This window comes from Carcharodon carcharias, chromosome 14, assembly GCF_017639515.1.
Source record: "Carcharodon carcharias isolate sCarCar2 chromosome 14, sCarCar2.pri, whole genome shotgun sequence".
Classification (NCBI taxonomy): domain Eukaryota; kingdom Metazoa; phylum Chordata; class Chondrichthyes; order Lamniformes; family Lamnidae; genus Carcharodon; species Carcharodon carcharias.
This window is the reverse complement of record NC_054480.1, coordinates 62,586,904-62,614,150: the sequence shown is the minus strand read 5'-3', so window position 1 is coordinate 62,614,150 and position 27,247 is coordinate 62,586,904. Positions and strand designations below refer to the sequence as shown.

Here is a 27,247-nt window from a genome sequence, read left to right as displayed (position 1 = left end):
ATTCTATTGAGAATTGAATATATATCCACAGACCTGTTGAAAACCAATATTCCACATTTCAATGTGTCAGGAAATTTTCTAAAGGAAGATCTGAAGCTCCAATATCTTCTGTTTAAAAAAAATTTCAAACCTCAATTATATGAATTCCTTATGAGTTATTCCATCAGCATCTACTGGTGTGTAAGTAATGAGGTCTCACTGGAGTAGTACAGTCAGAACCGGTTCATTTGAAGCAACTGGGCTTTGTAAATAGTTGAGTATTGAATGAGACTTACTTTGACCAGTTCAGACGTAAACCTATTCCAGTTTTATGTAGCAATGCTCATGAAGTGCAGAAATGTAATGGCATTGTTCCTGATTTTTAAAAATATAATTGCATTGCTTTTAGTGAGAGGTTATGTAGGTATAAAATCATTAGTTAAAAATAGTACTCTTGAGAACAATAATCGATTAAAATTTAGGTGGTAGCTATGAAGTAAAATGAGGCAGTGAGGTGGAACTGGTAACTCCTCATGGCTGCAACAATTTATTCCTATAAGTTAAATTGTCCCAATTGGCTGGTATTGATGTGATTTCTAATTTAATGTCCTATTGATGTAGCCTGAACAATGCACTTAAATTATGGCCTGAAGCTCACTTTCTTTCAGACACTGTTGGTATCTTGGAGTAGTGGAGAAGGAATTTGTAGTTTAACAGAGTATAGATATTTCATTAACTGAATGCTCTGACTGTTTATGCATTTATGTTTTCAGAATGCACTCAGTTTAGATGGAAATTACAATGTCACACAATCACATAATAACAAAGGTTTGGCAATTTACCTTGCCAATTAAAGGGGGAAGTGGGCCTTCAAAGAGTTCAGTATATTATAAATAATGTTTGAGCTTATGCCATTTAGAATCAGCTGTAGAAAATTGAAAGCCATGTCTTGGAGTAAAAATATCAAATGATTTGAATTAAGCTGCATAAATAACAGCAAAGTGGAAATTTGATGCTTTATGCAAACTTGAATCATCAAATAACTAGAGCTAAGAATAGACTGGATTTACAATTTTACCCCTTTTTTGTACATCATTTTGGTAAATAGCTCTTGGCGGTTTGTTCATTGCTGTACTCCGGCAAAGAGGTGTTTTAGTGCTTTAGCCAATTGAACATTTTTTCCAAAGTTTTGTGCTCATTATCAGTAGAGAGAGTTCTCAGGGCAAGTATAATTAACACATGTCAGGTATAATGCTCATTTGAAGCCTGGCCTCATTTGCTGGCTGTATGGGCGATAACGACAGAGGCCGTGAACTTTTTTGAGAAGGTGCTGTGGCATCTCAGCAGCAGGATCCTTCTTTAAATATGCAATTCGTATTCTGATCACATCACTGGGGCCCAGCTACAATTCTGACCTGAGGGCTATGTGGGGAATCTATCCTGACTTTCCCATCGGACCAAACAAGTCAGGAAGAGGAACCAGAAAGGCAAGCGGCCATCTTTGAAGTTTCATTGAGAAGTATGTCAAAAAACAAAATGACAAGGAATTGTGGGTACTCTTTCTAGACTACGCAAAGGCTCTTCACTCACTACCAACCATGCAGAGCTATGGAAAACCCTGAATGGATCTAGAGTCTGGCTCATTCAGAAACTTTACGAACAGGCTAAAGGTGTGGAGCGTGTACTTGGAGACAAGGCAGAGTGGTTCAGTTTTGGCAAAGGAGTTAGCTAAAGATGTCTGCTTTCACCACTACTTTTCAATATCATAGGAGAAAAGGTCATCAGAGACATCAGAACTGCTCTCAGTTACGACCACGTGAAGTGAGATAAAAGTGACCCTATTCTACCACTCCAGATCTGACTCTAACTGGATTTTTTGTGAATTTAGTGAGTGTGCTTTGCCAATTCTGCAGGAGTCCACAATGTATGCTTTTAGGTTATAAAGAATTAGTCAGACAAAAATGTTCAATTTTCTGAGTTTAAACAAAGAACAAGGTAAGTTAATTGAAAATGTTTCCTGAATTTAAAAAAATAGCTAGGTAAATCACAACCACTTTTCATACATCACACACACACACACTGGTACAAATGGTAAAATTAGAGGATAGGCTTAAAGATTTTTTGTGGTTTGAAGCAGATAAAACAAAGGAGTATGCGGTTAGCTGTCCTTTGGCTGGTCTCCATGTGATGATTCTACGCAAACTGGTTTGTTCCGTTGTTTTTCTGGGTGTAGTTGTATGGAGCAGATTTCCACATTTTATTCCCAATAGATCTTGGTTTGCAGTAGATTTATCAGGGTGGTTATTTTGCAAATCTGAGTGCAATACTTTCACGAGAGAGACAAAGAGAGAATGCAGCTTCTTTCCAGTCTTTCAGTGCAGTATTTGGGTCTCTGATTTCTGATCTCTCCGGCTCAGTAAACAGTTCTTAAAGTCCTAAAGGCTGTATATTCCAGAAGAATTTGATTAAACCGTGTCTGCTGCTATCATTGTTTTTAGAACAGGCAATTACATTTTGATGTCTCATCTTAGAAACCTCTGAAAAGATTCAAGATAATGTAAAAGCCAGTAGGAGATGGGGTCTTTCACGTTCCCCAGGGGGTTTGAGTGGCTGTTCCTTTTTATCTTCCTTGGTGTAAGACAAGTTTGTATATTGTAGCCGACTGGCAGTCCTTCATTGTCTTTATAGGATTACAGTTTATTGCTTTTTAAAATCCAGCCAGAAAAAAGAACTAGAAATTGTATCATCACTTTTCAAAAAAAACCACATCCTTGTAATATCTCCCAGAAGATCCTAGAGCCAATATTGGTGATCACAACAACCAGAAGATCAGATCTGCTGCTGACATTAGCCTAATGACCGAAGACAAGCAAGAACTATCCATGATGGATGAAAGACTGAGAAAGTCAAGTCTGAAATTTGGGTCGAGCACCAACAACAACAAGACACACTAGATGAAGTTGAAGTCTTCACATACTGCATCTTGGCTTTATCAGATCTTCATACAGGAACCTGGTGTCAGTTTCTTTTTTTTAATGTACTGGAACCAATGATACGATGCTCCTTGACTACTGAGTATTTGGCACTGGGAATGTTTCCTCTCAATACTGTGGACAAAGACAGGAACATTTTTAACCTTATTTCTGGTTCACAAAGAACAATCCATGAGGTCAGTGGAAATACTCACACAATGAAATCTTCCTGTCTTTGTTTGCACTGCAAAGCAGTCCCACTGGTACATACTTTATTCTTTGATGATATTTCAGAGATTGTGACAGCGCTATCCTTAATCGAGAGGATCGCTTGTTCCAATTCTAACCCTGGCCTGCATTTGATTTCACCTGCCTTGTTCAGCACGTGAAGTTCAGCAGTGGAGGTGACAGGTGGGGTTAAGAGGTGGTGGGGGGGTGGTAGTTGCAGGGGTGAAGGACTTTGGCAGCAAAGGCAAGGGAGTGGCTCTCAGTGGCCCTCCCTTGCTGATACTGAGTGCCTTTGAATGAGGGGTTGCTGCCACCACCACCACCACCCCACCAATCCTGGATGTCCACAAGCAACCCTGACAAGGTTTGCTTTGTGGGCTTCCCACGTGGTGTCCCCTGCCCCCCACTGGGTAAATACCAGTGATAGTGAGCTAAGTCCCTTAAGTGGGCATTAATTGACTACTTAAGGGCGTCAATTAGCAGCAGGAGCTAGGAGGTTGTCCATGAGCATTCCAGTCCGGACTTAATTAGAGCAATGACAGGAAGATGGCAGGGTCCCCATCCACCCAATTAAATGCCCCTCCCAACAAATTCATTTCAGGGGAGCAGATTAAATTTACTCGTGGGAGCTCTTCTGCCAGTCTCTTAAATCAGTGGTGCCTATTATCAGATATATAGTGGTAATTTTAATGGCAAGGGGGTTCAATGCAGCATGGCAGATGGGATTGAGAGAGATGGCAATCCACCCAACCTGCGCAGCGTGAGGCCTGAGGGATAATTGACTTCTGGGCCCCATTTGCTGACTTACATCAGTCTCCTGCCCAAACCTAGTAGGAAGGAAAAACTGGCTGTCAAGCGGGAGCAGATTTTCAGGTAGCAGGAATCCTTTGACAGGGTTTAGAAAGAGTGATCATCAGCACTAAGGTAAGTGCTTGGGATAGTGGAGGGGGGAAAGCACGAGAGGCCCATGATTTACAAAAGTAAAATAATGCAGATGCTAAAAATCTGAAATAAAGAAAGGCCCAAAGTTCCTTAGTGGGATCACATGGAGTATTCATGCTCCTCTTGGCCCACAGGGAAACTCCCATCCATCTAGAATTAGGCAAAGTCCACAAGGAGCTATCTCTTTACGCTGCAATTCTGTGCATCGCTGTCATTCCTCCCTCCGTCCAGTTTCTAATGTTGTCCAGCCCTTCTCCAACCTGGCCTGTTCTTTGCTGATGCTTCGCCTCCTACTGTCGCCAACACCAGGCTCCCACCCCACCTTTTTCAGTGGCTTTACTTTCTCAATTTCTGCTTCTTCACATCAACGAAAATCCCATGAGATGCAGGCAGCTGATTCCAAGGACTCTTCACCAGTGCCACATTTCAAACCCTATAATCCTCTCATCAGAGTGCAGCTCTCACACCTGTACAGTGCAATATTCCACACCTGGGATTTTCCAAGTTGCTTTTTCAAGTGCAGGTTGATGTTGGATGCCCTCCAGATTACACTCAGCTGAAAAGTTGTAGAGTGGGAAATTGATAGCCTTGTCTTCATTTCAGTCTTGCTATCCCCATTTACTGGTCACTTTCGCAGAAATCGAAATTGATATATATTCGCAATGGTTGTGAACTGAGTAGTCATACATCTGTTACCATGAAATCACATGCAGGCCAGGGTTAGAATTGGAACAAGCGATCCTCTCGATTAAGGATAGCGCTGTCACAATCTCTGAAATATCACCAAAGAATAAAGTATGTACCAGTGGGACTGCTTTGTAGTGCAAACAAAGGCAGGAAGATTTCATTGTGTGAGTATTTCCACTGACCTCATGGACTGTTCTTTGTGAACCGGAAATAAGGTTAAAGAAAATGTTCCTGTCTTTGTCCACAGTATTGAGAGGAAACATTCCCAGTGCCAAGTCAAGGAGCATCGTATCATTGGTTTCAGTACATGAAAGAATAGAAACTGACACCAAGTTCCCTGTATGAAGATCTGATAAAGCCAAGATGCAGCATGTGAAGACTTCAACTTTCAATTATGTTGTCAGATTAAACAATGGTGTGTTATGTTGCAAGGCTAGATTTCAAGATAATCAGTGTCACTTTTTCATCAATTTTGTTGCCTCTTCTTCTGAAGATGGGAACATTTTATGCAAGTGGCCATCTCCATGTGTGATTCTGAATAGGCTATTTGGCATTTGGAGGCATCACTGTTGAATTGAGTGCAGCCTTCATGGTACTACACCAACGATTTGATGGGTGTTTATTAGGTAATGATTAGGAGCGAGACTGATTTAACGAATTTGGTGAATATATGTTGAATAACCAGAATTGATTTGCACCAATAAGGAGAAGAGCATATTCAAATGTTATGTTAAGCACTTCCGCACAATGCAGAGAGAAACATTGGCCAAGGAGGTTCGCATACACAGAACAAATTTTTCTGATTTTTCTTCCCGTCCAGCTTTTCCCTTTGCATATTACCTAAGTGTCACAGGGAACAATGGCCCAAATTTTTGTAAAGCCAGAAGGGTCCCACACCTTAGCCAAAATAGCACGCAAGCCCAGGTTCTGGAAGTCCAACCCCCAAACCCGTACCCACCACTTTTGCTGGAGGAGGGGGGAATGGGGGTGAGTGTTGGTGGAGGGGGGAATGGGGGTGAGTGTATTTCACAGATCTGCAGTTCAGTGAGGCAACTTCACATTTAAAACTGCAGTTATCTTCAAACAGAAACAATTTTGGTCACCCATATTTCTGAAACCATGATTCATGGTCTTTAGACATTGGAAGGAAGGGTCTAAACCTGCTGGAGTTATTTGGAGAGGGTAGCTACCCCTTTGGGATTAAGAGTAGATATAGATGTGCATAAAATGGAGAAGGTATTTAGAACTGTCAAGCTGTCAAGTCATTTAATTACCCTGCCCTTTAAATTTTGAAAAAAGAAAACAGGCAGCCAGCAGGTGAAAAGAAAATCAATGCTTGTGATTTCAATAGATCCTTGTTCACATAATCATGAGGGCTATCATAAGAGGATTGGTATTGTTTGATTGCTTCCGCAACCTAGCATTATCATTGTTAGGGGGACCTGTAACTTCTCATTTTGATTCCCAGTTCGGATAGATTATAAAGGATTAGATCTGAGAGGCTATACTGAAAAATGTTTGTTTTTATGCTGGATTAAGTACTTCAAGGGACTTAAATTTGTTTTTAAATGCATTGAATGGGCATTTATCAATGAGAGTTTTTTTAAATACAGTGAAGTCTGTAATTGATACTTGAAACTTTATTTTATTTAACCTCAGAATGAATCTAGTGGGGTCTCATGGTGGATAATGGGTGGAGGGTTAAAGGCAAAAGGTAGTGGAGGAGGGGGGGGAATAAGCTGGTACTAAGTTGACATAGGAGCCATAAAGTGCTTTGGGGATAAGTAGGTGGGGGATGGTGGAGGTCCATGGGTTGGGATGAGATGGCACTAAGTTGGCCTGGAGTGTATGAAGCCCAAAGGTGTGGGTTGAAGAACATAGAATATGAGGAGCCTTGAGGTTGGGTGGGAGGGATGGGGTGGCATGAGTTGTCATGGATGGGGTATGGGAAATTTGTGAGGGGTGAGGGCCCTGTTTTTTTTTGTAACTAGAATGAAGTCCCAGAGCATCGAGGTGGACTTTTTAACCAGTCCACTCTGGCACCCTGCAGCCCCTGTGGCTGCCTCTGAGGTCTTGCTGGTGGTGGTGGACCCCAATCAGTACCCAGCACACACACACCACCATCCTGTGTAATGTCGAAGGGGTCATGAGGACTCGAAACGTCAACTCTTTTCTTCTCCGCCGATGCAGCCAGACCTGCTGAGTTTTTCCAGGTAATTCTGTTTTTGTTTTTGTTTTGCTTCTCTGACTTGACAGTCCTCATGAGTGCTCCCCCCGCCCCCCTCACCTCACTGTTGTCCCTTCCAAACTCTGCAATTTAATTTTCATAAAATGGGCGAGCTGCTAGCACCTGTCCTGTCTCCATATATATGGCACAATTTCGGGCCAGTGCCAGACTTGTTAGTTTGGGCTTATTGTTAGCAAGCCTCTTCTATTGGACTGAAAACAAAGCAGAACTTATTTCCAGTCCCAAGTCTGCAGATGAGAATACTCTCGACTTGCCTGGATGAGTGCAGCTCCAACAAAACTCCAGAAGCATGACCATCCAGGACAAAGCAGCCCATTTGGTTGGCACCCTGCCCACCACCTTAAAAAAATTCATTCTCTCCAACACCGGTGTGCAGTGGCAGTAGTGTATACTTCTACCACTTGTCCTTCTAGGTGGTAGAGTCACAGGATTGGAAGGTGCGGTTGGAGGAATCTTGGCACGATGGCGAAGGGCAGCAGGCGTATAGGAACACCCTCATTTGTAAGTTCCTCTCCATATCAAACACCATCCTGACTCAGAACTATGTCACTGATCCTTCACTGTTGCTGGGTCAAATTCCTGGAATTCCCTTTCTGACAACACTGTCGGTATCTACACCACATAGACTGCAGTAGTTCAAGAAGGTGGCCCACCACCACCTTCCCAAGGGCAATTAGGGATAGGCAATAAATGCTGGCCCTGGGAGACTCACATCTGAAAAACATTCACTTATTATGTGCTTTTATTTTATTGGCCACCACTGGCTAGACCAGCATTTATTGCCCATCCCTAATTTAGAGGGCTTTTTTTTTAAGCATCAACCACGTTGCTGTGGGTCTCAAGTTACATGTAGGCTAGACCAGGTAAGGATGGCAGATTTCCTTCTCTAAGGGGATTAATGAACCAGGTGGGTTTTTACAGCAATCAGCAATGGTCTCATGGTCATTATAAGACTTTTAATTCCAGGTTTTTATTGGATTCAGATTTCACTATTAACTGTGGTGGGATTCAAACCCAGGTCCCCAGAGCATTAAACCTGGGTCTCTAGAATATTAGTCCAATGACAATACCACTATGCCACTGCCTCGCCTCTACCTCTATCAGATATGAGAAATATAATTCAACTTATCTGATTCCAGAGCTGGTTCCTATGAGGATTTAAAATTATCCTTTGCTTATTTAAAGATGTTAATGATGTTTTTGATAAAGCCATTATTCAAGTGCATCTGTATAATTTGTATTCTAAAGAATGTGATGCAGCCAACTAGAAGCTCCCATGGAGAGTTTTCTATTTTATAATAACCATCTGTAGGAAAATATTATAATTTAGTTTAAGACTTGTGCATTATTGCAGCCATGAAATATTCTTTTTAATTCTTCCTTTCAACCCATTCCAATTATAACAAGCATCATCTTGAATGTACCCTGAGAGAGTGACTGAATATTAAAATGGTGGCCATCCCAATCTCAGTTAATGCTAGCATTACTTGTGAGCCACAGAATTGGTGTGAAGATTGATACTTTCAGAAAATAGTAGATTTGTTTTTGTATCGGTCATTGGATAGAATATAAATCTACATTTGTTGCCTCAGTTCTGTGCATTTGCAACAGTAGTCATTTTACAACCATAAAGTGATACAGCACACCCATTTCACTGCAGTCTTGAGGAGAGAAACATGCTGTGTGAGGGGTTTGGAAAGCAGCAGAATATGCATTGTAGGAATGCAAGTACGACATCAGTGTTAACGCAGGGCTTGATAAATGATGAACGTTGAAAAAAGTATGTCCCGTTGACCTGTTGCTAGTGACTACATGTTATTAACTCAGAGAATCACATTGTCTGATTTGGCCTCCAGAAAGAGAATTCTAATTAAACTGTCACATAGTTACAAAAGTTTTGTAATCCTTTTACCTAAAAAATTGGCAGCATTCATTTAGAATTTTGTCATTCAGCCCAAGACTGGCTGATAAGACCATCTCCTCAACACTAACCATTTCTTAATTTAGCTATGTTGCTGCTCATTCTGATTCCACCAATGAGAATTAAGACATGGATATTCGCAGAATTGGAAGCAAAGAGGTCTGAGCTCCCCAAAGCAGCGACAAGTGAATTTTCAGAACTTGTTTGCATCATTAGACCCTTCTGGATGTTATTTGTTGCATTTTTTCCAGTAACTAAAATATAGACACTTTAGTACCAAGTTTGGGCAGGCATTGTGTTTGTTGGTTATCTCAATCTACACTTTTAAATTACTTGCATCGAACCATGTAGTTATCGATGATGGCACAATAGTAATGCTTTTAGCACTGATTGATTTCCCAGAAGGGAAACAGTGAGATAAGGACACTCAAAAAGTGATTCAAATTAAAAACAAAATATTTCTTTCTGAATGATAAAATATTGAGGCAATAGAGAAAATCGCAGCAAATTTAACTGCTGGACTTTTTAACCATCAGTGCATAATTTCACATACAGCGGTGATTTTTATATCAATTTATAACTGAAACTTAGGATGGGCGCAAGAGCTGTCTTGAATTTTGAACCAGAGCAAGGCAATCAGCGCAGGATAAATTTCTGTCGGCTGTATAAGCTCAGTGGAAAGCCTTTTGATCCAACACAGTAAAGTCAACAAATTTTTTCCTCATACTGCTCTCCAAGGTAGATATGACTCAAGACTATTATTGTGTGTACCTGATGCACTCACATAACACTTCTCTTTATTGTAGCGATCCAGGTGTTAAATCCTGTAATGACTCGATGGAGCAGACCGGTTTCGGGGTAAAGAGATAAACTTTATTTCAGAGAGCTTTTCAGATGCTACGTGCTTGATCAGGACTCTCATCAGGAAGCCCCTCCCCCTGCCCCAGATTGCCTGCTGTTAAGAGCTTATTGCTCAGACCCTCCCAGAGCATCACGTGACCCCTGATAGACAGCAGGAGAGGCTACTTTTAGTTACTACATTTTCTCCCCTTTTAGTTTTGTACAATTTCTATTTACAGGGAAATAATTGAATATCCAACAACATATACAGATATACAGCTTTGGGTGATTCACGATCAAGGGCGGAATTTTCCCCAATTTGCATGAGGTGCGGTAGCAAGTGGGTAAAACAATGTTTTACCTGCTGGCCATGATGGTGAGTTTTCACGCTGTATTGTCCCAGACCAGCCTCATTATTTATCCACTCCCGAGAAACACACTGTTTCCATGGTGGGCGGGTTCTCATGCGCCCACTGGCGCATCGTGCTGGGCACCATGTTTAAAGTCCAGCTGCAAGCCCAGCACTCATTGCTTCCAGCTCACCACTGCTGCCTGGTAGACATGGCCAGCAAAGGGAAAAAGACTGCAACAGCAACCCCACCCCTCCCCCCAGCTTCAATGACGGGTCCTTCGAATGACTTCTGGATGCCGAGGCCCTCCGGAATGGCCTGTAAACCCGCTGACCAATCCAACTTGGGAGGTAGTGGCAGTGGTGGTCAGTGCCAATGCTTTTCAGAACAGGACAGCCACCCAGTTCTGCAAGAGGATGAATGATCTCCTCCATTCCGCCAGGGTAAGTCACTCTTCTCATCACTCTCAACTCACACACACTCAAACCCATCACACATCCACAGGGCTCTCACTCACTGCCAGTGCAAAGGACATCATCATTCACTCTTTCTCACACACATCGTTATTGTCCTCATCCCAACCATGGGACCACTCATCACCAACACAGGCCTGGCATACTTATCATCTGACCTGGCAGGCATCTTACTTATTCTTTCTCCATCTCTATCCATGCAGAACAAGCTGGTACACAACAAAAGGGAGAGGTCGCAGACTGGTGGCAGAATGCCCGAAACCAAGGTCCTCATGGGCTTTGAAAACAGAGCCATCCAGCTGGCCGGCCATGTTCTGTACTGTTCCTGTGCTGACGGTGAGGTCGGCGCTGTTCTACCAAGTGAGGATCCAGCAGTGCAACATCCATCAGACAACCTTGCTGTGAGTGATGTGTCCTCTTTCACAGGCCACTGACATGCACTAAGTATCTTGCCTTGCTTTCACAGGCACATCTGGGAAACAGCCAATGGAGTCCATGACCCAGGGCCTCCAATCAAGCCTTGAAGAAACCTCTGGAGAGGAATCTGAAGGCAGCCTCCCTGAAGTCTCATCACAGCGCTCACCCACACCCTCCACCAGGGCAGAGACCTCGATGGAACCTAGCTTTAGAATAGCCTTGGGATCACAACCTGGTGAGCACATTTCACTGTCTGATCCACGGCAGGGACTTCCCAGGTCCCTGGAACTCGGAGGACTGCTGGAGGCCAGAACATTGCTGAGCCTGAGTCAGATGACGAGCCTCTGGACTTGGTCATGTCACAGTTGCTGGGGCTGCAAAGGCAAACTCGGGAACATCAGGAGGGGGTGCCCGTTGCACTCCTCAGATTGCAAGGCACAATGGAGGAGTCCGTCCGCCTTCAGGCTGAGGAGATAACTCCGGCATGCCAATGCACCAAGGTCAACACTGGTTGGGTGGTGGCCGCCATGGAGACCTTGGTCCAGGACTTCGCTCCTGCACTGCTGTGTGGGCTCAACTCCATTGTTGATGCCATTGTTGGCCTCCAACATTGTGCACACGAGATGGGTGCAGGGAAACTCAATCTCAATCCAGCTGTCCCTGCTTCTCAAGGTGTCAGCCTTGGGTCCCTCGGGCACCCATAGGGAGGAGGATCAGCAGGTGCACACCCCAGGCCCATCCATCCAGGTGACTCTGAGAACGTCCGGCTCATCTGACTCCCCTCTTCCTGTGACCTCAGCAACTCCAGCTCCATAGGCCGAGGAGGGTGCCACTGCCACACAGCAGGACCCCAAAAGCAGGCTGAGAGCCTGCAAGTCTCAACCCTCCAGAAAATGCCCACCAAAATCATCACAGACAGGGTGTCGCAGTCAGCAGGCTGCCTGCACCTCTGCTGTGGATGTCTGGGGAGCAACAAGACATAGCGGCAGGGTAAGGTAAGTTAAGGAGACTTAGTTGCACAGCCTGGGCACATATTATACATATTGTTCATTATTGTCAATAAATTCCCAAGAGTGTCTCCCTGCCTATCAATCTCCTGGTTCTGATGAGCAGTGTTCATGTCACTTGGATTTGATAACTTTCTGCACATCATAAAGGCAGGTGCCTCAGTCCAGGCCCTCTTTCCTCTGCAGCCTTCAGACCAAAGTGATGGTCTGGCCTCTCAGTCCTTGGAAATGTTACTGATGCCTGCACCTCGATGGTGCTTGTAATTCCTGCCAGAATGTTGTGGGCACGCGCCACAGAGTGTTCTCATTCTCTCGATGAGCTCTCAGCACCTTTTTAAGGAAGGGCTGGTCCCCATATCTTCAGCATCTGTGAGCACTGATGTGGTGCTCCGGCTCCTGAAGGGCTCAGGTGCTGAATGTGGACAAAACATCAGATGCTTCAGAAATTTCATGGCTGCGTTTCTATGATATGACCCTGATCATGGAGTGCACGCGAGCTGTCCTCAGCCACAGTGGAGTCAGACTTTCTCAGAGGTTATGTGAAGACTTATCAGTGTCCTCACTGCATGTCATCGTCATCCTCCTGTAATCGAGAGACTATTAGAGCCTCCATTCCATCTCCATGACTGGAGCATTCTCACAGAGGGTATGTGCGTTGCCATAAGCCAGACTGGAGTCAAACGTTCACAGATGCAATTTGAGGATCTATGGGGTCTCCTCACTGCATGTCATCGTCGTCGTCTTCGTCGTCATCATCCTCCACAAATCTAGCAGCTATGAGGACCTCTCGAGCACGCCTTCCTGGTCTAGCCAGTGCGAGGGGCTCATCTCCATCACCATTGCTCCCAAGGACCTTATCCGCCTCACTCCCATTGGTGTCCTCCTCATCGGAGGAGACATGCAGCTTCTCCAGCTATTCCTCAGCCAGCTCCTCTCCCTGTTGCAGCACCAGGTTGTAAAGGACACAGCAGACAATGATGATGTGTGACACCCTCTGCAGACTGTATTGCAGGGCTCCACCAGACCGGCCCAGGCACTGGAACCTTATTTTCAGCATCCCGATGGTCTGCTCCACCAAGTTGCGAGCTGCAGCATAAGCCTTATTATAGTGTTGCTCTGCTGCAGTCTGAGGCAACCGCACAGGTGTCATCAGCCATGGCCTCTGTGAGTAGCCCTTGTCCCTGAGGAGTCATCCCTGCAGCCTCTGTGGACCCGGGAAGACCCCAGGGATCTGTGACCAACTGGGGATGCAGGCGTCGTGCGCACTCCCTGGAAACCGTGCGCACACCTGCAGGATGCGTTTCTGGTGGTAGCACACCAGCTGCACATTCTGAGTGGAAGCCCTTGCGGTTGATGTCGTCCACCGTGTGTAGCGACAGAGACCTGAGTGTCACATGGGTGCAGTCAATTATACCCTGCACCTGTGGGAATCCCGAGATCTGGGAGATTCAATGGCCTGCGTCCTGGCTGTCCCGGTCGTGGGTAAAATGCACAAAGTTGTGTGCCCTCAAGAAGATGGCATCCTTGACCTTTTATAGATGCATTTGTGGGTGGCGGCTTGTGAGATCCCACAGAGGTCACCTGTGGAGCCCTGAAAGGAGCCATTGGCATAGAAATTGAGTGCCGCAGTCACTTTCACTGCCACTGGCAGTAGATGTCGTCCATGTCCCCTTGACATCAAGTCTTGCAAATTGCAGATGTGAACGACCAGGTTCCTAGGCATGCACAGTCATTGGCAACACTGGTTCTCGGTCATCTGCAGGAATGGCAGGTGGCATCTATAGACCTTGGGTGTCATCAAGGCACCGATCAGCCACGGCTCACTGTTGCTCCTATGCAGCGTGTGCAGGACCCCCAGTTGCCCCTAATTCTTGAGGTTGCTGCTCCTGCCTTTGTGTGGTCAGGAGCCTCAGTCACTCTCTCCTCTGTTGTCTTTGCTCCTTGTAGGCCATCAGGCACCAGTAGGTCACCAGTCTCCAAGCTCCTGATGTGGTCCTCCTGCAGCATGAAAGAGAGAGATGTGGTTAGCATGGGTTAGCACCTTTCCTGGCCCTGTGTGACACCCCTTTAACGCTTCCCAGAGAGTGCTGGCAACCCCTCAGATGGTCACAGATGAGGGCGCTGCATGGCTGCCCTGTCAACCTGTGACATGGGGGACACTGCTTCTAACCAGGATGCTGAGATTGCAAGTGGCTGTGAGTGCCTCCAGCAGTGACTGCTACATGGCCAGCTTTGGTGAAGAGATTGTACACCATGTGCAGTCCAACTGCTCCGTGGTCCAGTAAAGTGATCGTGGCCTCACAGACCATGCTGGGTGGAAGTGGGGGGGTGTGGTTGGGGGGTGTAGAGGGGAGGGGGGTAAGGTCTGAAATGCCTGGTGGCACTTTGTTGATGCCCTTTACCTGAATAGATTCCACAGTGTATGTCTTTAATTTAGTGGCTGTTCGCTTCAGTTTTATTGGCTGTCTCCCTTCATTAAGGTACTTGAAAGTGTGTTTTCCCACCGTTGCAGTTGAGGCACCCGTATCCATCTCCATTATTAGTGGCTTCTCATTAACTTGGACTGTGACAGTAATGGGTTCAGTTTTTACAGTTATACAGGGAATAAATGTCAGTGCCGGCAGCTCCAGGTTCTGCTGTATTTTTTAATTCAGTCATGTTGGTTCGCTGCTTTACGGTCTGTATGGACTTTGCCCGACATCGTCTTACCAAGTGACCTTTTCTTATGGCAGTATTGGCATTCTGCCTCCTTGAATTTACAGGTGTCCGGTCCATGGTCACCTCTACATCTATAACACCTTTTAATCTTGGAGTCACTGCTGAAGTGTTTCTACAAGGCCTTTTCAAGTTTGTAACAGCAGACATTTCATCTTGCTTCAATGCTGTGGGTGTGGTTTTCATGCCACGTTCAGTGGTACGTTCCTGCCCCACGTGAAGAACGGCGCCATGTTGTATGTGTTGCAAAGCTTCCAAGTCTCTCGAAGCACTTTCCATGGTGAAGAAAATTTCTTGGGTGCACTTAAAGTCAATGTCGACCTCAGTAGGTGAGCGGCGCTCTATGGCGTCTCCCTGAATTCCACAAACTAATCGGCCCAACAGCAAATCATTTAGTATGTCCGCGAAGTCATCGTGTTTTGTCAACGGTTTAAGGTTCACTACATAGGTTGCGATGGACTCTCCCGGAGCCCTAACTTCAGAATTAAATTTAAAACACTGCGTTATCATGGATGGCTTCAGCTGGAAGTGCGTTTAGGTCCACTAAATCATTACAGGGCTTAGAGTTGGTGTGCTCGGGCCATCAGGCTGCAAATGAGAATGTATGTCTTACTGCCACATATGCTCAAAAGGATGGCTCTGCTTTTCCTCCGTGGTAATTTCGCTTGCTGCGAAATAAAATCCGATAGTTGCATCATAAGGATCGATTCTGCCAAAGAATGGCATTACTGGTGAGTCGTTTTTTCTTTTTCTTAAGATTCAATGTACTCACGTTAACCAGGTGAGGTGCAGCATTGGAGCTATCCCATCCTCGTCGCCAAATGTAATGACTCGACGGAGTTGACAGGTTTCAACAAGAAACAAAAAATCTATTGCAGAGAGCTTTTCAGGTGTTACATGCTCGATCAAGACTCTCGGCAGGAAGCCCCCTCCCCCCCGGATTACCTGCTCTTAGGGCTTATTGGCCGGAGCCTCCCAGAACATCACGTGACCTTGATAGACAGCAGGAAAGGCTTTACCTTCAGTTGCTATGATCCCTTTAAAATAATTTCCACTCTTAGCTGTTTTCACCTTAATTTTCTGTGTAGGCCTGTTTTTAACTCTCTTTATGGTGATGCATTCACTGAAAGATATCGTTATTTTGGTGAACCAGATTTTCTGCTAATCTTCAAGTTTTGAGAGAATCCTTGTGGAATTTCCAGCCTTGACACTTGCAGTTTTAATTTCTATTTTTAATGTTTCTCTAAAGCTTTAGATAACCCTAAAATAAAGGGACTCTCACTGATCTTTCCAGTCATTTCTTGTTCCCATGTTTGATGTTTTGCAGCAACATATATTTTCCCGTGGGAAAGGTTCTTCATGATATCATGAACAGGGGCAAAGGTTGAAGAGTCCAGCAGTCACATTTGCTGCGATTTTTCTCTCCTCCCTCAATACTTTATAATTCAGAATAAGATATTTTGTTTTTAATTTGAATCAGGTTTTGAGGGTCCTCGTCTCACTGTATTCTCTGCTGGGAAATGAAACAGCGCTGACTGAACGTGTTACTTTTGTGCCACTGTTACTGCATGGTTTGGTGTAATTGTTTCAAAGTATAGATTGGAATAACCAACAAGCACAATGCCTGCCCAAATATGGTACTAAAGTAGCTACTTTTTCATCACTGGAAGGAAATTCAAATGCAATAACTTATTACTAGTAACATTCAGTTTCTGCCAGTTGTGATGTAATGTGGGGGCATTCCAACATGTAGCCTATTCTGAGCTGTTTTGAACCAAGTGTACAGTTACCTTTCTTTCAATCATTTAAGTGACAAATCAGATAAAAATGCTGTTGAGTGGAGCCTGACTTGATTGTGCCAGTCTCAAATCCCAGCCGTGCGGGACCCATACTAACATTTGTCACTTTGTTCTAGTTTTGAGGTGTTTGGGAATTCCCACGCGGCCTATTACAAATTTCAACTCTGCTCATGACACGGAGCAAAATTTAAGAATTGACAGCTTCATCGATGAGAATGGAAAAATATCAAAAAAATCGAAAGATAGTGTCTGGTGAGTTTCATCACTTCATGTACTGCATTAATTCATGTGGAATGGGCAGTAGAAATTGAAAAACTTGGCACGATCTTTTCAGAGGGACAATTAGTGAATCAGAATTTGTAAGGACGAGGCTGGGGATTGTTTATTTGCTTCTTCATTCCATGACTTTACAGAAAAAAATCCACATCATGCAAAAACTAAAGAAGCATGCATGTTGAAGAATGTGACAGAATGCTTCCACTCAAAAATTTGCCATGCTTTTAGTATTTTTGTTTGTGGTTATCAAATTTTGCAATGTCAGTGTTAGGAAACAGAATAAATTTTGCAATGTCAGTGTTAGGAAACAGAATAGGTCTAATTTTTCAACTCAATGACAGTGCTGCGCAGACAGGTATAGCAAGGGTTAATGGGCAGTAAGTGTCTGGCTTCGCTAACGCAACAATGAACCTCAGTCCCTACAGTATCGGACGAGTAGCTGAGACCTAGGCCCAGATTTCACGGAGTGTGACGGACACTGAAGCCATTTAAAAATGATGTGCACGACCCAATTCCAGGATTCCCGCCCCCATCCTCGGTGTCCCCAGTGACCCCACGCCCTGCACTCCGTGACCTGACTGACTCCTTGCAGGGGTAGGCAGACTGAGAGGTTGGCGGTGGGATAGAAAATGTCATGTGAAGATGTCATGTCTTGCATTCACTGACTTTGACTTTGACTACTCACCTGAGGCCAATCGACTTCTTGTGGTGCTGAGTTGACCACCCTGGCCACCTCCTTCCAGCCCCTGCTGTAGCTTGGCCTTGAGGGCCTCCTGGCTTCCTGTGGAACTATCGTGTCACTCCACTTTCCCACTTCCACCACTAAAGCTGCCAGTGCCCCACCAGTCACCCTGGAACACTCTCTCTGTCCAGATGTTCACTTCTCAAGTATATAAATTGCAGCAATATTTTCCAGTGCTGCTTCCCTTTAAGAGGGGCAGCCTATCTTTAAGAAAAGCAGGCTGGCGGCATCATCTGGTTTTTGAATGACTCTACTGGGCTCCCCTGCTGAGCACAGAGGCATCTGGCAGTGTTAGTAAGAAGGCAGCAGCATGGGACACAGTTGGCCGCATGGTACAATCATGTAGATGAGTGGGTTCATTAAATGTGCGCGCTGCCAACATTGATCTGAATGAACGGGCACGGATGTCAAATTGCAAAGCCTGTGTTCAAAAAGCAGGGTCAGCCAATTTTTAGCCCATTATGTCTGTGCGCTATTCCTGTCTGTGCCATTTAGCTTTCTGTTGCCATATTTTTGTTACATATGTTTGTGTTAATCTTTTGTCCCAATGTTATATATTCAAATAACTACATTTAGTATGGATAGCCTCTTAGAATCATAAAAACATACAGCACTTAAGAAGGCCATTCAGTCTGTCATGCCTGTGCCGGCTCTTTGGAGAAACAGTGATCCTTAATCTCACATCCCCGTTTATTTGTCCCATCCCATCTAACTTCCCCTTAAAAATTATTTCTGGAATTGGCTTCCGCTACTTCTTCAGATAGAATTTACAGTACACACACATACATAAAATCTAAATATCGCGCTAAGCTGCATGTTATAGTTGAGGATTAGGTTATGGTGTGTTACTTTCTGAATAAACTCAAACTTTTCATGGTTGGCCCATTAAAATATTTTCAAATAATGCTGCTCCACTTTTGTAGCTGGTCCTCAGCTTGTTAAATATCATCCAGGCAGCCTCTTTCTTCTGACTTTTCCATGCATTCTATTGGGAAATTCTGTAATCCTTTATCAGTGCCCATTCCTTGGAACAATTCAGATCAGGAATGGAGCACAGTGGGCATTCAACCTTAATTTGTAACTCTGAATTCCTCCTCCCCATTTTTATTTCTCTTTGGATGTATTTCAGGAAAAAAGATAGTTCCGTATGCATTTTAAAAAAATGATTTAAAAATAATTGTCGTGGTGTTATTGACTTTCTAATTGTGACCAATACCTAAATTGTATTTGTGAAACGAATAGATGAGATAGGTGTCAATACCTGGCAGTGGCTACTATTGGAAACTCAGAAACTGAAAACACAAGTGTATAGGAAACTAAGGAGAAATTGTTCTGATAGCCTGAACTAAGACTTATCATCTTTAAGCTCTGCCTCATTACTGGTTTAACAATCAGTGGCCCAGATCTCATGGACAGCATTGATGCTGTGCGTATCAGCACTGCGCGCAAAGATTTCTATCAGGCAACCCTTTTGCGATTTTTCAGCCGGGATTTTCAATCCCGACTGAAACATTGATGGGTCAGTGCAACCATCCCCAGGGAAGACCGTCGAGTGGATGGGTGGGCGAGTGGATGGGTAGGCGAGTGGATGGGTGGGTGGGTAGTCTGTGGGGGCGATAGTTGGGTTGGGCTGGGCATTGTTGGGTCAGGGCAGGGGTAGCTAGGTGGGTAGTCGGGTTGAGGGGCAAATGGGATTGGCGGGTGGGGAGTGGGATTCGGCTGTGGTGCTGAGTTCAGATACACTGGCTGATCATGGAGTTAGATCAGGTATTAACCAGAGTAAAATTTCCAGGGTAAGTATCCAAGTAAGTTCCACATATCTGGCTTGATTCTCTGACACTGAGCTCAGTGTTGGAGACCTGTGCGGAGCGCACTGGACACTAGATATCACCCCATCGGAAGTTTAAACTTCATGGGCAAGTTCAACACGTGTCTGCGTCAGGTCTTCCATGGGGTCCTGGTGTGCATCTCCCAGCTTACATCAAGTCTACAATGATCTGGATACCAGAAGATTTGGGCCAGCACATCAGGGAAATGACAAGCCCCTGTTTAAAGAAGTAAAGTACAGCAAGTTTCTCAATACACAACCCGTCATCTTGCAGTTTTTGGTTTTAGGCACAGGATCAGGAAAATCTTCTGCTTCAGGCATCAGTGGCCAGTTGCTTTGGTGTGAATGGATTCAGATATTCCAGCCTACATATCATGGGCCGAATTTTCTGGCTGACCCGCACGTCAGTGCTTAAAATGTCGCGCGAGTGTCCCGACGTTAGCGTGCGGCATCACGATATTTCGGTCGGCGGGCGCGCACAGCAGCGGGACGCATGCCTGCCAATAATTAAAGGCCTCGTTAAGGCCTTTAACTTGCTAATTGTCGATGATTTTGAGAGGCTTGTGCGACCTTCAGGTTGGCGCACGGGCCCAACGGACAGGCGGGTAAGAGATCTTTTTATTAAAACTCATGCACTGGAGCGATATGTGGACTCAGGTGGGGTTGTACATGTTTTTCATGAAGTGTTTAATGCAGAAAGTGTTTTAAAGTTGCCTGTGTGATTGTTAGCAGTTCTCATCGATTTCCAAGAGCTTTCTGTGTACTCTGAAACCAGTCTGCAGACAGTAATCTTTCTCAGGCCTGCAGCTTTCCGGAGGCCTCCATTTAGCCTGGGGGTATAGGCTCTGACCTCTCCACTGGAGGCAGCTCCTCTGAGGAGGAAGGGAGGGATAGAATAAGGAGGAGGCCAGTTGTGCACATTCAGTCTCCAGGAGAGCCACCTTTGGGTGGCCAGGCATAAGCACAAGGGGCGCAGGGCCAAGAGGTTGTCCAAGGTGCAAGGGGCCACAGAAGACACCACTATCCTGCTGCCAGGGTATACAGGCGGCGAAGCAGCTACCTCAATATGACTGAGGTGCAGTGCCGAAGGAGGCTCTGTCTGGCAAGGGAAACAGTCAACTATATCTGTTAGATGATTGGCCCTGAGATCTCCCCTAACTCTGTGGGCGGACACCCCATGCCAGCGGTTCTCAAGCTCACAGTTGCCCTCCACTTCTATGCCTCTGGCACCTTCCAGGGGTCGGCGGGTGATCTGTGCGGTGTCTCCCAATCAGCTGTCCACACGTGTCAACCAGGTTACAGATGCTTCGTTCAGATGGGCATTGACCTTCATCCACTTCTGCTACAACCAGGCAAGTCAGACACAGCGAGCCAGAGGCTTTGCGGCCACTGCTGGCTTCCCCCGCGTCCAGGGTGCAATAGACTGTACACATGTGGCCATCAAGGCACCAGCAGGTGAGCCCGGTGCCTTCGTTAACAGGAAGGGCTTCCACTCCATGAACGTGCAGATAGTGTGCGACCATCACCAGGATGCTGATTCTACAAGTCTGTGCAAGGTACCCAGGCAGCTCCCATGACGCCTACATCCTCAGACCCTCCCACGTGCCGAGGCTCTTCAGTGCTCCGGCTCGGCTGGATGGTTGGCTGCTGGGTGACAAGGGCTATCCCTTCAGAAGGTGGCTCATGACGCCACTACGCTGTCCAAGAACAGAAGCTGAGCAGCGGTACAATGGGAGCCACGGCACCACAAGGGCTGTGGTAGAGAGAACCATCAGTCTTCTCAAGATGCGCTTCCATTGCCTGGACCACTCAGGGGGCGCACTCCAGTACCCCACAGATCACGTCTCTCTGATAGTGGTAGCATGCTGCACTCTGCACAATCTTGTGCTGGAAAGGGGGGATGCAGCTGACGATGAAGATCTTGACGCACTGGATGAGGCTGCATATGATGAATCCAACAGTAGCTCAGAGGATGAGGAAGCACAGGGCGATGATGAGGGCCACAATGACGACCTGCATTTACACCAAGGAGGCAGGGACACCCGGGACAATTTAATCCAACGAACCTTCAACTAGTTCCGCACACATCGATCAGCAGAACCAGCATTGCCTGGCACTTCCGCATGTGGCACTTAGGTGCTACATCTTCCACCTCATTGGCTGCAACTAAGGGCTTAGTACAGAAACATCAATGTCTGCTCAAACACTCATGAGATGTTTATGAAAAATACAAATGCAGCAAAAAGGAAACACCCTCAGCCATGGCCAGAAAAGTGGACTTATTCTGTCCAACATAAAACAGAAAAGTCTCTGACAAAAATAAGTCTTTGTTCCCTAATCTAAGGCCAACACAAAATCACCAGTGACATACCCATTGAGAGCCTGACGTGCCCTATGCTTTCATTTGCGGGTGCTACGTCTAGGTGCTGCCCCATCTCTCGGAGTGGCTTGTGAGACAGCCTGCTGACTCTGCTGTCCTGTTGGCCTTAATGACCTTGGAGGATGTCCTTTGGCCCGTGGAGCCTGTGATGGCCCTGCCTGGGAGGGAGTGGCCAGTTCCAGAACTGGCACCTCCCCAGTTGTCGCAGCCTCAACGGAAGAAACGTTGACTGGCAGAGGGGCAGAGGAGCTGCTGCTCTCATCCGGAGCGCCCTGAGAGGAGCTCACAGCGATGACAGGCAGCTGCTGCACCGACGTGAGGTCACATTGGACCCCCCTGCTCACCACAGATGCATGGGCACCAACACCTGGTGCCCAGAACATCTCCCACATTGGGAATGACCACCTGTGGCCATTAGCACTGTGAGGGCTTGCAGGTCAGAGCGTATCCCAATCAGTGTAGTCTCCATCCTATTGAAGCATCTCTCCATGAGAGTTGCCAATCTCTCAGTGGAGGAAGCGTGAAGCTCTGTCCTGAGGTTCATGCCTTCAATTGGACTCTGCCTGGACTCCTCCATCGCAGAGACCAACTGAAGTGTACTGTCATGCAACCCTACCGGATGTAAACGCGATTCCTGCCACTTGTCCTGCAGCTGCTGCATTGGTAGTAACTCCAGAGGCATGTCATCAGTGCCAAACTCAGCATGTGCCTGGTCCCCTTCAGCCCTCCAGCTGCTGGTGCCATCTGCACTCTGTCCCTACCATCTCCTCCAGCGATAGTGAAGTGCCCTCTCCACTGTGACCTGGGACACTAGCTGACGTTAAATTCCCCACCGAAGTGTTTGTGTCTGCGCTGGTGCTTGGCTAGCTGAAATGATGTGCCGCAAGTTGCACATGTTGGGCCTCAGGTGTGGAGGAGGGGCTCCGGTGTCGTTGGGCGTGGCCATGTGGTGGTGATGCTGAAATTAACAACAAGGACAGTGCATCAGTTAGCATACAGTCAGTAACACCTTTCATCCCTTTCCCCGCCTACCTCATAAGACACTCATCCTTCAAGACCCTAAGGAGATAAACATTGGTGGGGTGGAAAAGAGTCAAGAGGAGGCCCAGAAACACATACAGACAGGCTGGTCAGATGGCCTCAGGAATGCCACATGGCATGTTATGTGCCATTGGAGTGGGGAGAGTGCAGAGGTACCTGACCTGGATGCATTGTGGCCTGGAGAGTTGCGGTGCTGAGGAAACATCACAAACACTTGCTTGGATCACAGGAGATTGGGAGGTCACATTATTGATCTTCATACTGTTAGGAGGGGCATAGAACGGTTGGGCAGAAGGCAACAGTTCCCCTTGGCGCAGGGATGAGTAACGTGGTGGCATTTATTTAAGTTGAGCTCTGAGGTTCACAGATGAGGTGCTGAGGATCTTCTGGACAGAGGAATGTGGGGCACACTGGGTGGTGGAGGTACCAGCCCCCCTAAGATGCAAAATGTCTTTGGCTGTGCAGCAGCGATGCCATGGCATGTTAGGCCATGGGGATCGTGGTCACAAATGGGATAAAGTGACTTTGGAAGGTGCTGGAGACATGCATCCTCAAGGAACGAGGGACCTTTGTGTATGACCCACATGTCAGAGTGTCTCAGTCTGTGAATGAGCAGTGTTGCAGCATTAACGATTGCAGCAACCATCAGTGTTTTGGATGGTGGGCAGACAGAGTGAATGGGACTGTGGACCTCAAATACCTGGCTGCTGGACCCCAGCCTCGCCACCACCTGCTGCCCTGGCCGCCTGCCTCCTCCCCAGCTCCATGGTCTGCTCCTCCTAAGGTGTTGAGGTGCTGGAGCAGGGTGCTCCCACTGATTGTGCTCAGTTTTTGCCTGCAAAACAGAGAAGAGGATTTATTGGGGCTGATCGCTCATGCACTCTGCACACGCACGCCGCACCCCAACCACTGTGGCCCATCTGAGGCCTCCAACGGCTCCTGTCCACACTACTGGTGATCAGTCCCCAGAAGATAGTACAGCTGTTCCCAACCCCCTCCCTCAACGGCCACCTTGGACATTTTCGGCGTCCATCACTTTGAATAACACACGGGTCTTAGTGCCCATGGCAAGGAGGTGCAACTACGTACAGTGCCAATGCCAGCAGATGGCTCTTAGCCACGACACCTTGAAGCTTCCCTTCCACCATCTCATCACCATCAATAAGACATGTGTTGGAGTTCTGAGTATGTGTCTAGCTGCCTCCCTTGCAGGTTGCCCCCAGACTACTCAAATGCGAGTAACACTAACATATGCTGCGGGGAGAACCCATCTTCTCACCAACCACTAAGGCTGATGAAAGCATGGTCACTATCTGTTTGCCCACCCAGCATGCACCAAATGTCCAATGCAGTAACGACAGTAAGACGGGGGGGGGGGCTCAAAGGCTAAAGCTACCTTCTGGGTCAAATGGCCAAAGCCGACATGGTACTCACCCGTACAGAGCGCAGCGAATCATTGAATCTCTTGCGGCACTGTGTGCCTGTGTGCCGCACATCATCATGGGCACTGACAGCCTCGCCAATCTCCTCCTACGCCTGCCTGGTGACATGGGGGACCCTCCTCCTCCCATCCTCCGGGTACAAAATATCCCTATGGTTGGACACCTTTTGGCGGAGGACAGCAAGGCATGCATCAGAGAAGTGAGGGGCACACTGGCTCCCTGCTGGCCTCTCCTGCAGCCTGCCACCCACCTCCTGCTCCAGTGAGAGCAGCATGTCTCTCTCTGCGAGTGGCCATGGTGCACTGCCTCAACGAGGCGGTGTGGCCATTCTTTATACAGACTCCCGGTTCCCCATTGGAACTGGCGGCCTGAGCATGCCCTCCTCCACAACGATTTTCCCGTTCTACACGGGAGTTGCTAACACACTGGGCAAATCTTAATTAGCCAGCCCGCGCAAAATAGCGGCGCAGCCCGTTTCGGCAGCAACAAATGGCTGCCCACCCGCCGCCGAGTCAGCCGGGCCCACCTGCCCGTTCAGGGCAAAATTCTGCCCCATGGGTTTTATTATTTAGCAGCTGAATTCCTCTGTCAATGCTCAATATACTATGCACAAAGTATACATGTTATGACGGTGGGGCGGAATCATCCTAGATTTACATTAAGTGCGGTAAGGGGCAGAAGAAGGGTTGTTTTACCCACCAGATGCAATGGCAGGTTTTCGTGCTGTATCGTCCCAATCCCGCCTCATTAATCATGCATTCCCAGGAAACACGCCATTTTGCTGGCGGGTAGCCTCTGATTCGCCCGTCATGCTGTCGCCTTGCCGCTTCCTCACACCGGGCGCCATATTTAAAGTGCAGTTGCGCTCACACCTCTCAGTGCTTCTAGCCCAAGAGGGCACCATCAAAGACATGGCCCCAAAAGCCAAAAGAGTAAAGTCCCCAATTCAGTGATGTGTCCCTGGGATGCCTTCTGGACACTGTTAGAGCCTACCATGATGTCCTTTAGCCCCGCTCTGGCCACAGGAGGCCCATCAGTGTCTCCACCCTGGCTTGGGAGGCAGTGGCAGAGGTGGTTAGTGCCGTTGCTGCTCAAAAGAGGTTCACGATCCAATGCAGAAAGAGAATGAATGATCTTATTCATGCCGCCAGGGTAAGGCAACCATCTCATCATTCTAAACTCACACACACATAAGCCCGTCACACATGCAGAGGCAACTCACTCACTGCCAGCTCAAGGTACATCACCACCCACTCTCTCTCACATACACCTTCACATTTCCATCTGGCCTTGTGTCCTCTGGAGACTGCCTCCTCAGCCCTCACCCTCTTGAGGCCACTTTCACAGATCAACATGTGCCCCTACACACACCCTGGGATACCCCCCTTCCCCAGTACAGTCCTCGCCCTACTGCCTCTTCCCTTTCCTGAGGCCTCTTCTCCCCCTTCCCCAAGCAAGCCCAAGTCCTGTAGCCCTTGAAAAGCCATCCCCACCTTACAGCTGGTCTGGTAGATAGAGACCTGCCCGTGAGCCCCCTGAAAGTGATGTGGTGCTATCTGTGAAGCCTGGTGTTGATGACTGTGACTGCTGCCTGAAGCAAGGTAGGCAAACAAACCTCGAAGTCCCAAGCAAAGTGCAGCTCACCAGGTGCATGTTGCTTATGTTCAGCTGTGAAACACTACGCTGACTGCCTGGATGGTCCAGCATGGAGGGATGATTCCAGCGAGCTGGGCTCACAATAACATGCAGATGTTTTACAATGAAGTTTTTGACATGTTGCGGTCATGCCATTGACGGGGGGAGCGGACAGTTGCAAACTGCTTCCATGATGTCACAAAATTGATTTTTGGCCTTCCTGCCATGTTGTCCGCTCATGCCGTCAAGGACACCTGCTGCCAACAGGAGCAGACGATCCAGCCTGTGAAATCACACATTTCACCCTGTAGCCAAGAGAACCGACACTGAGGCTAATTTTGGTTGATAACCTGAAACTGCAAGATGGGATCAACAGTCCGTTATGCATCTTGCCCGAATTTCATTTCCAGCAGCATCAATTAAATGCAAAATTGGGAGTTATGTGAAGCGAGTGGCTGATTCCACAGCCACGTTACCCTCATTACATCTTTCTTCACTATTCCCAATACAACTGGCCACTGAACAGCTCATTTCCATCAAGCAGCTTTACTCAGTAAAGTTTTAAACATGTAGGGAAAAGGTTTCCTCTGTATTGCGTTCCAAGAAAGTAGGTCTCCAATTACCTTACACACAGTGGGAGAGGAAATCTTCCACTCCTAGCTGTTTCTAATTAGAAGTGATGCTTGTATAAATTGTTGTGTTGCTGGAAATGATTATATTTCTGGTGTAGTGGTTTCCTGAGATTAGGACATATGAAACAGAAACACTAATTTCACTTGTAGAGTACTGAAACTCGACTGGGCTATCCCAGTCAAAATGTATTTATGTTTTAGTAGGATCCAATTTAGCCAGGCTTTCTTGATCCAAAGAAAGTTTATTAGTTACTAAAAACCTGAGAAAAAATAATAAAAACACAACACACATACACAGATTAGAGATGAGAAATTGAGTCCAAAAATGAAAGTTTAAAAAAAAGCTTACAAGTCTGTCTTTGGATTGTCCTTGAGAAGTAGATGGCAAAATGTTGCAGCCATTAAGTTGGGTGATTCTGGTAGACCTGACTATGGCAGGTGAGCAGTTGGTTTGGAGATACTTGGTTCTGCAGGTCAGCTGAGGGAGCTGACCTATTTCCTTTTTGACTATGGCTTTGCCGACTTGTGACTTGCCTCCAGCAAAGAGAAAGAGGAAAGACAGAGACTTTTACATGCAAGCCGCAGGGATGCCTAGTTGTTCTTCTTCTTCTGCTGTTGCCTTCCCAGCACACTTACACACCAGAACTAGAGCACTAGAGCACACAGATCAGGTTTTCAGCTGGCTTTTTAACC

The 27,247-nt window shown here is 46.6% G+C and overlaps 1 protein-coding gene across 2 annotated transcripts in view; it reads left to right on the top strand.

The window, feature by feature from the left end:
- LOC121287286 (protein-glutamine gamma-glutamyltransferase 2-like) overlaps nt 1-27,247 on the top strand; it is a 72,150-nt gene that overhangs the window by 30,688 nt on the left and 14,215 nt on the right. For both annotated transcript variants that reach the window (XM_041205021.1, XM_041205020.1), the window contains exon 7: nt 16,695-16,830. In XM_041205021.1, coding sequence (XP_041060955.1) covers nt 16,695-16,830 — 136 coding nt within the window. The remainder of the gene's footprint in view (nt 1-16,694; nt 16,831-27,247) is intronic.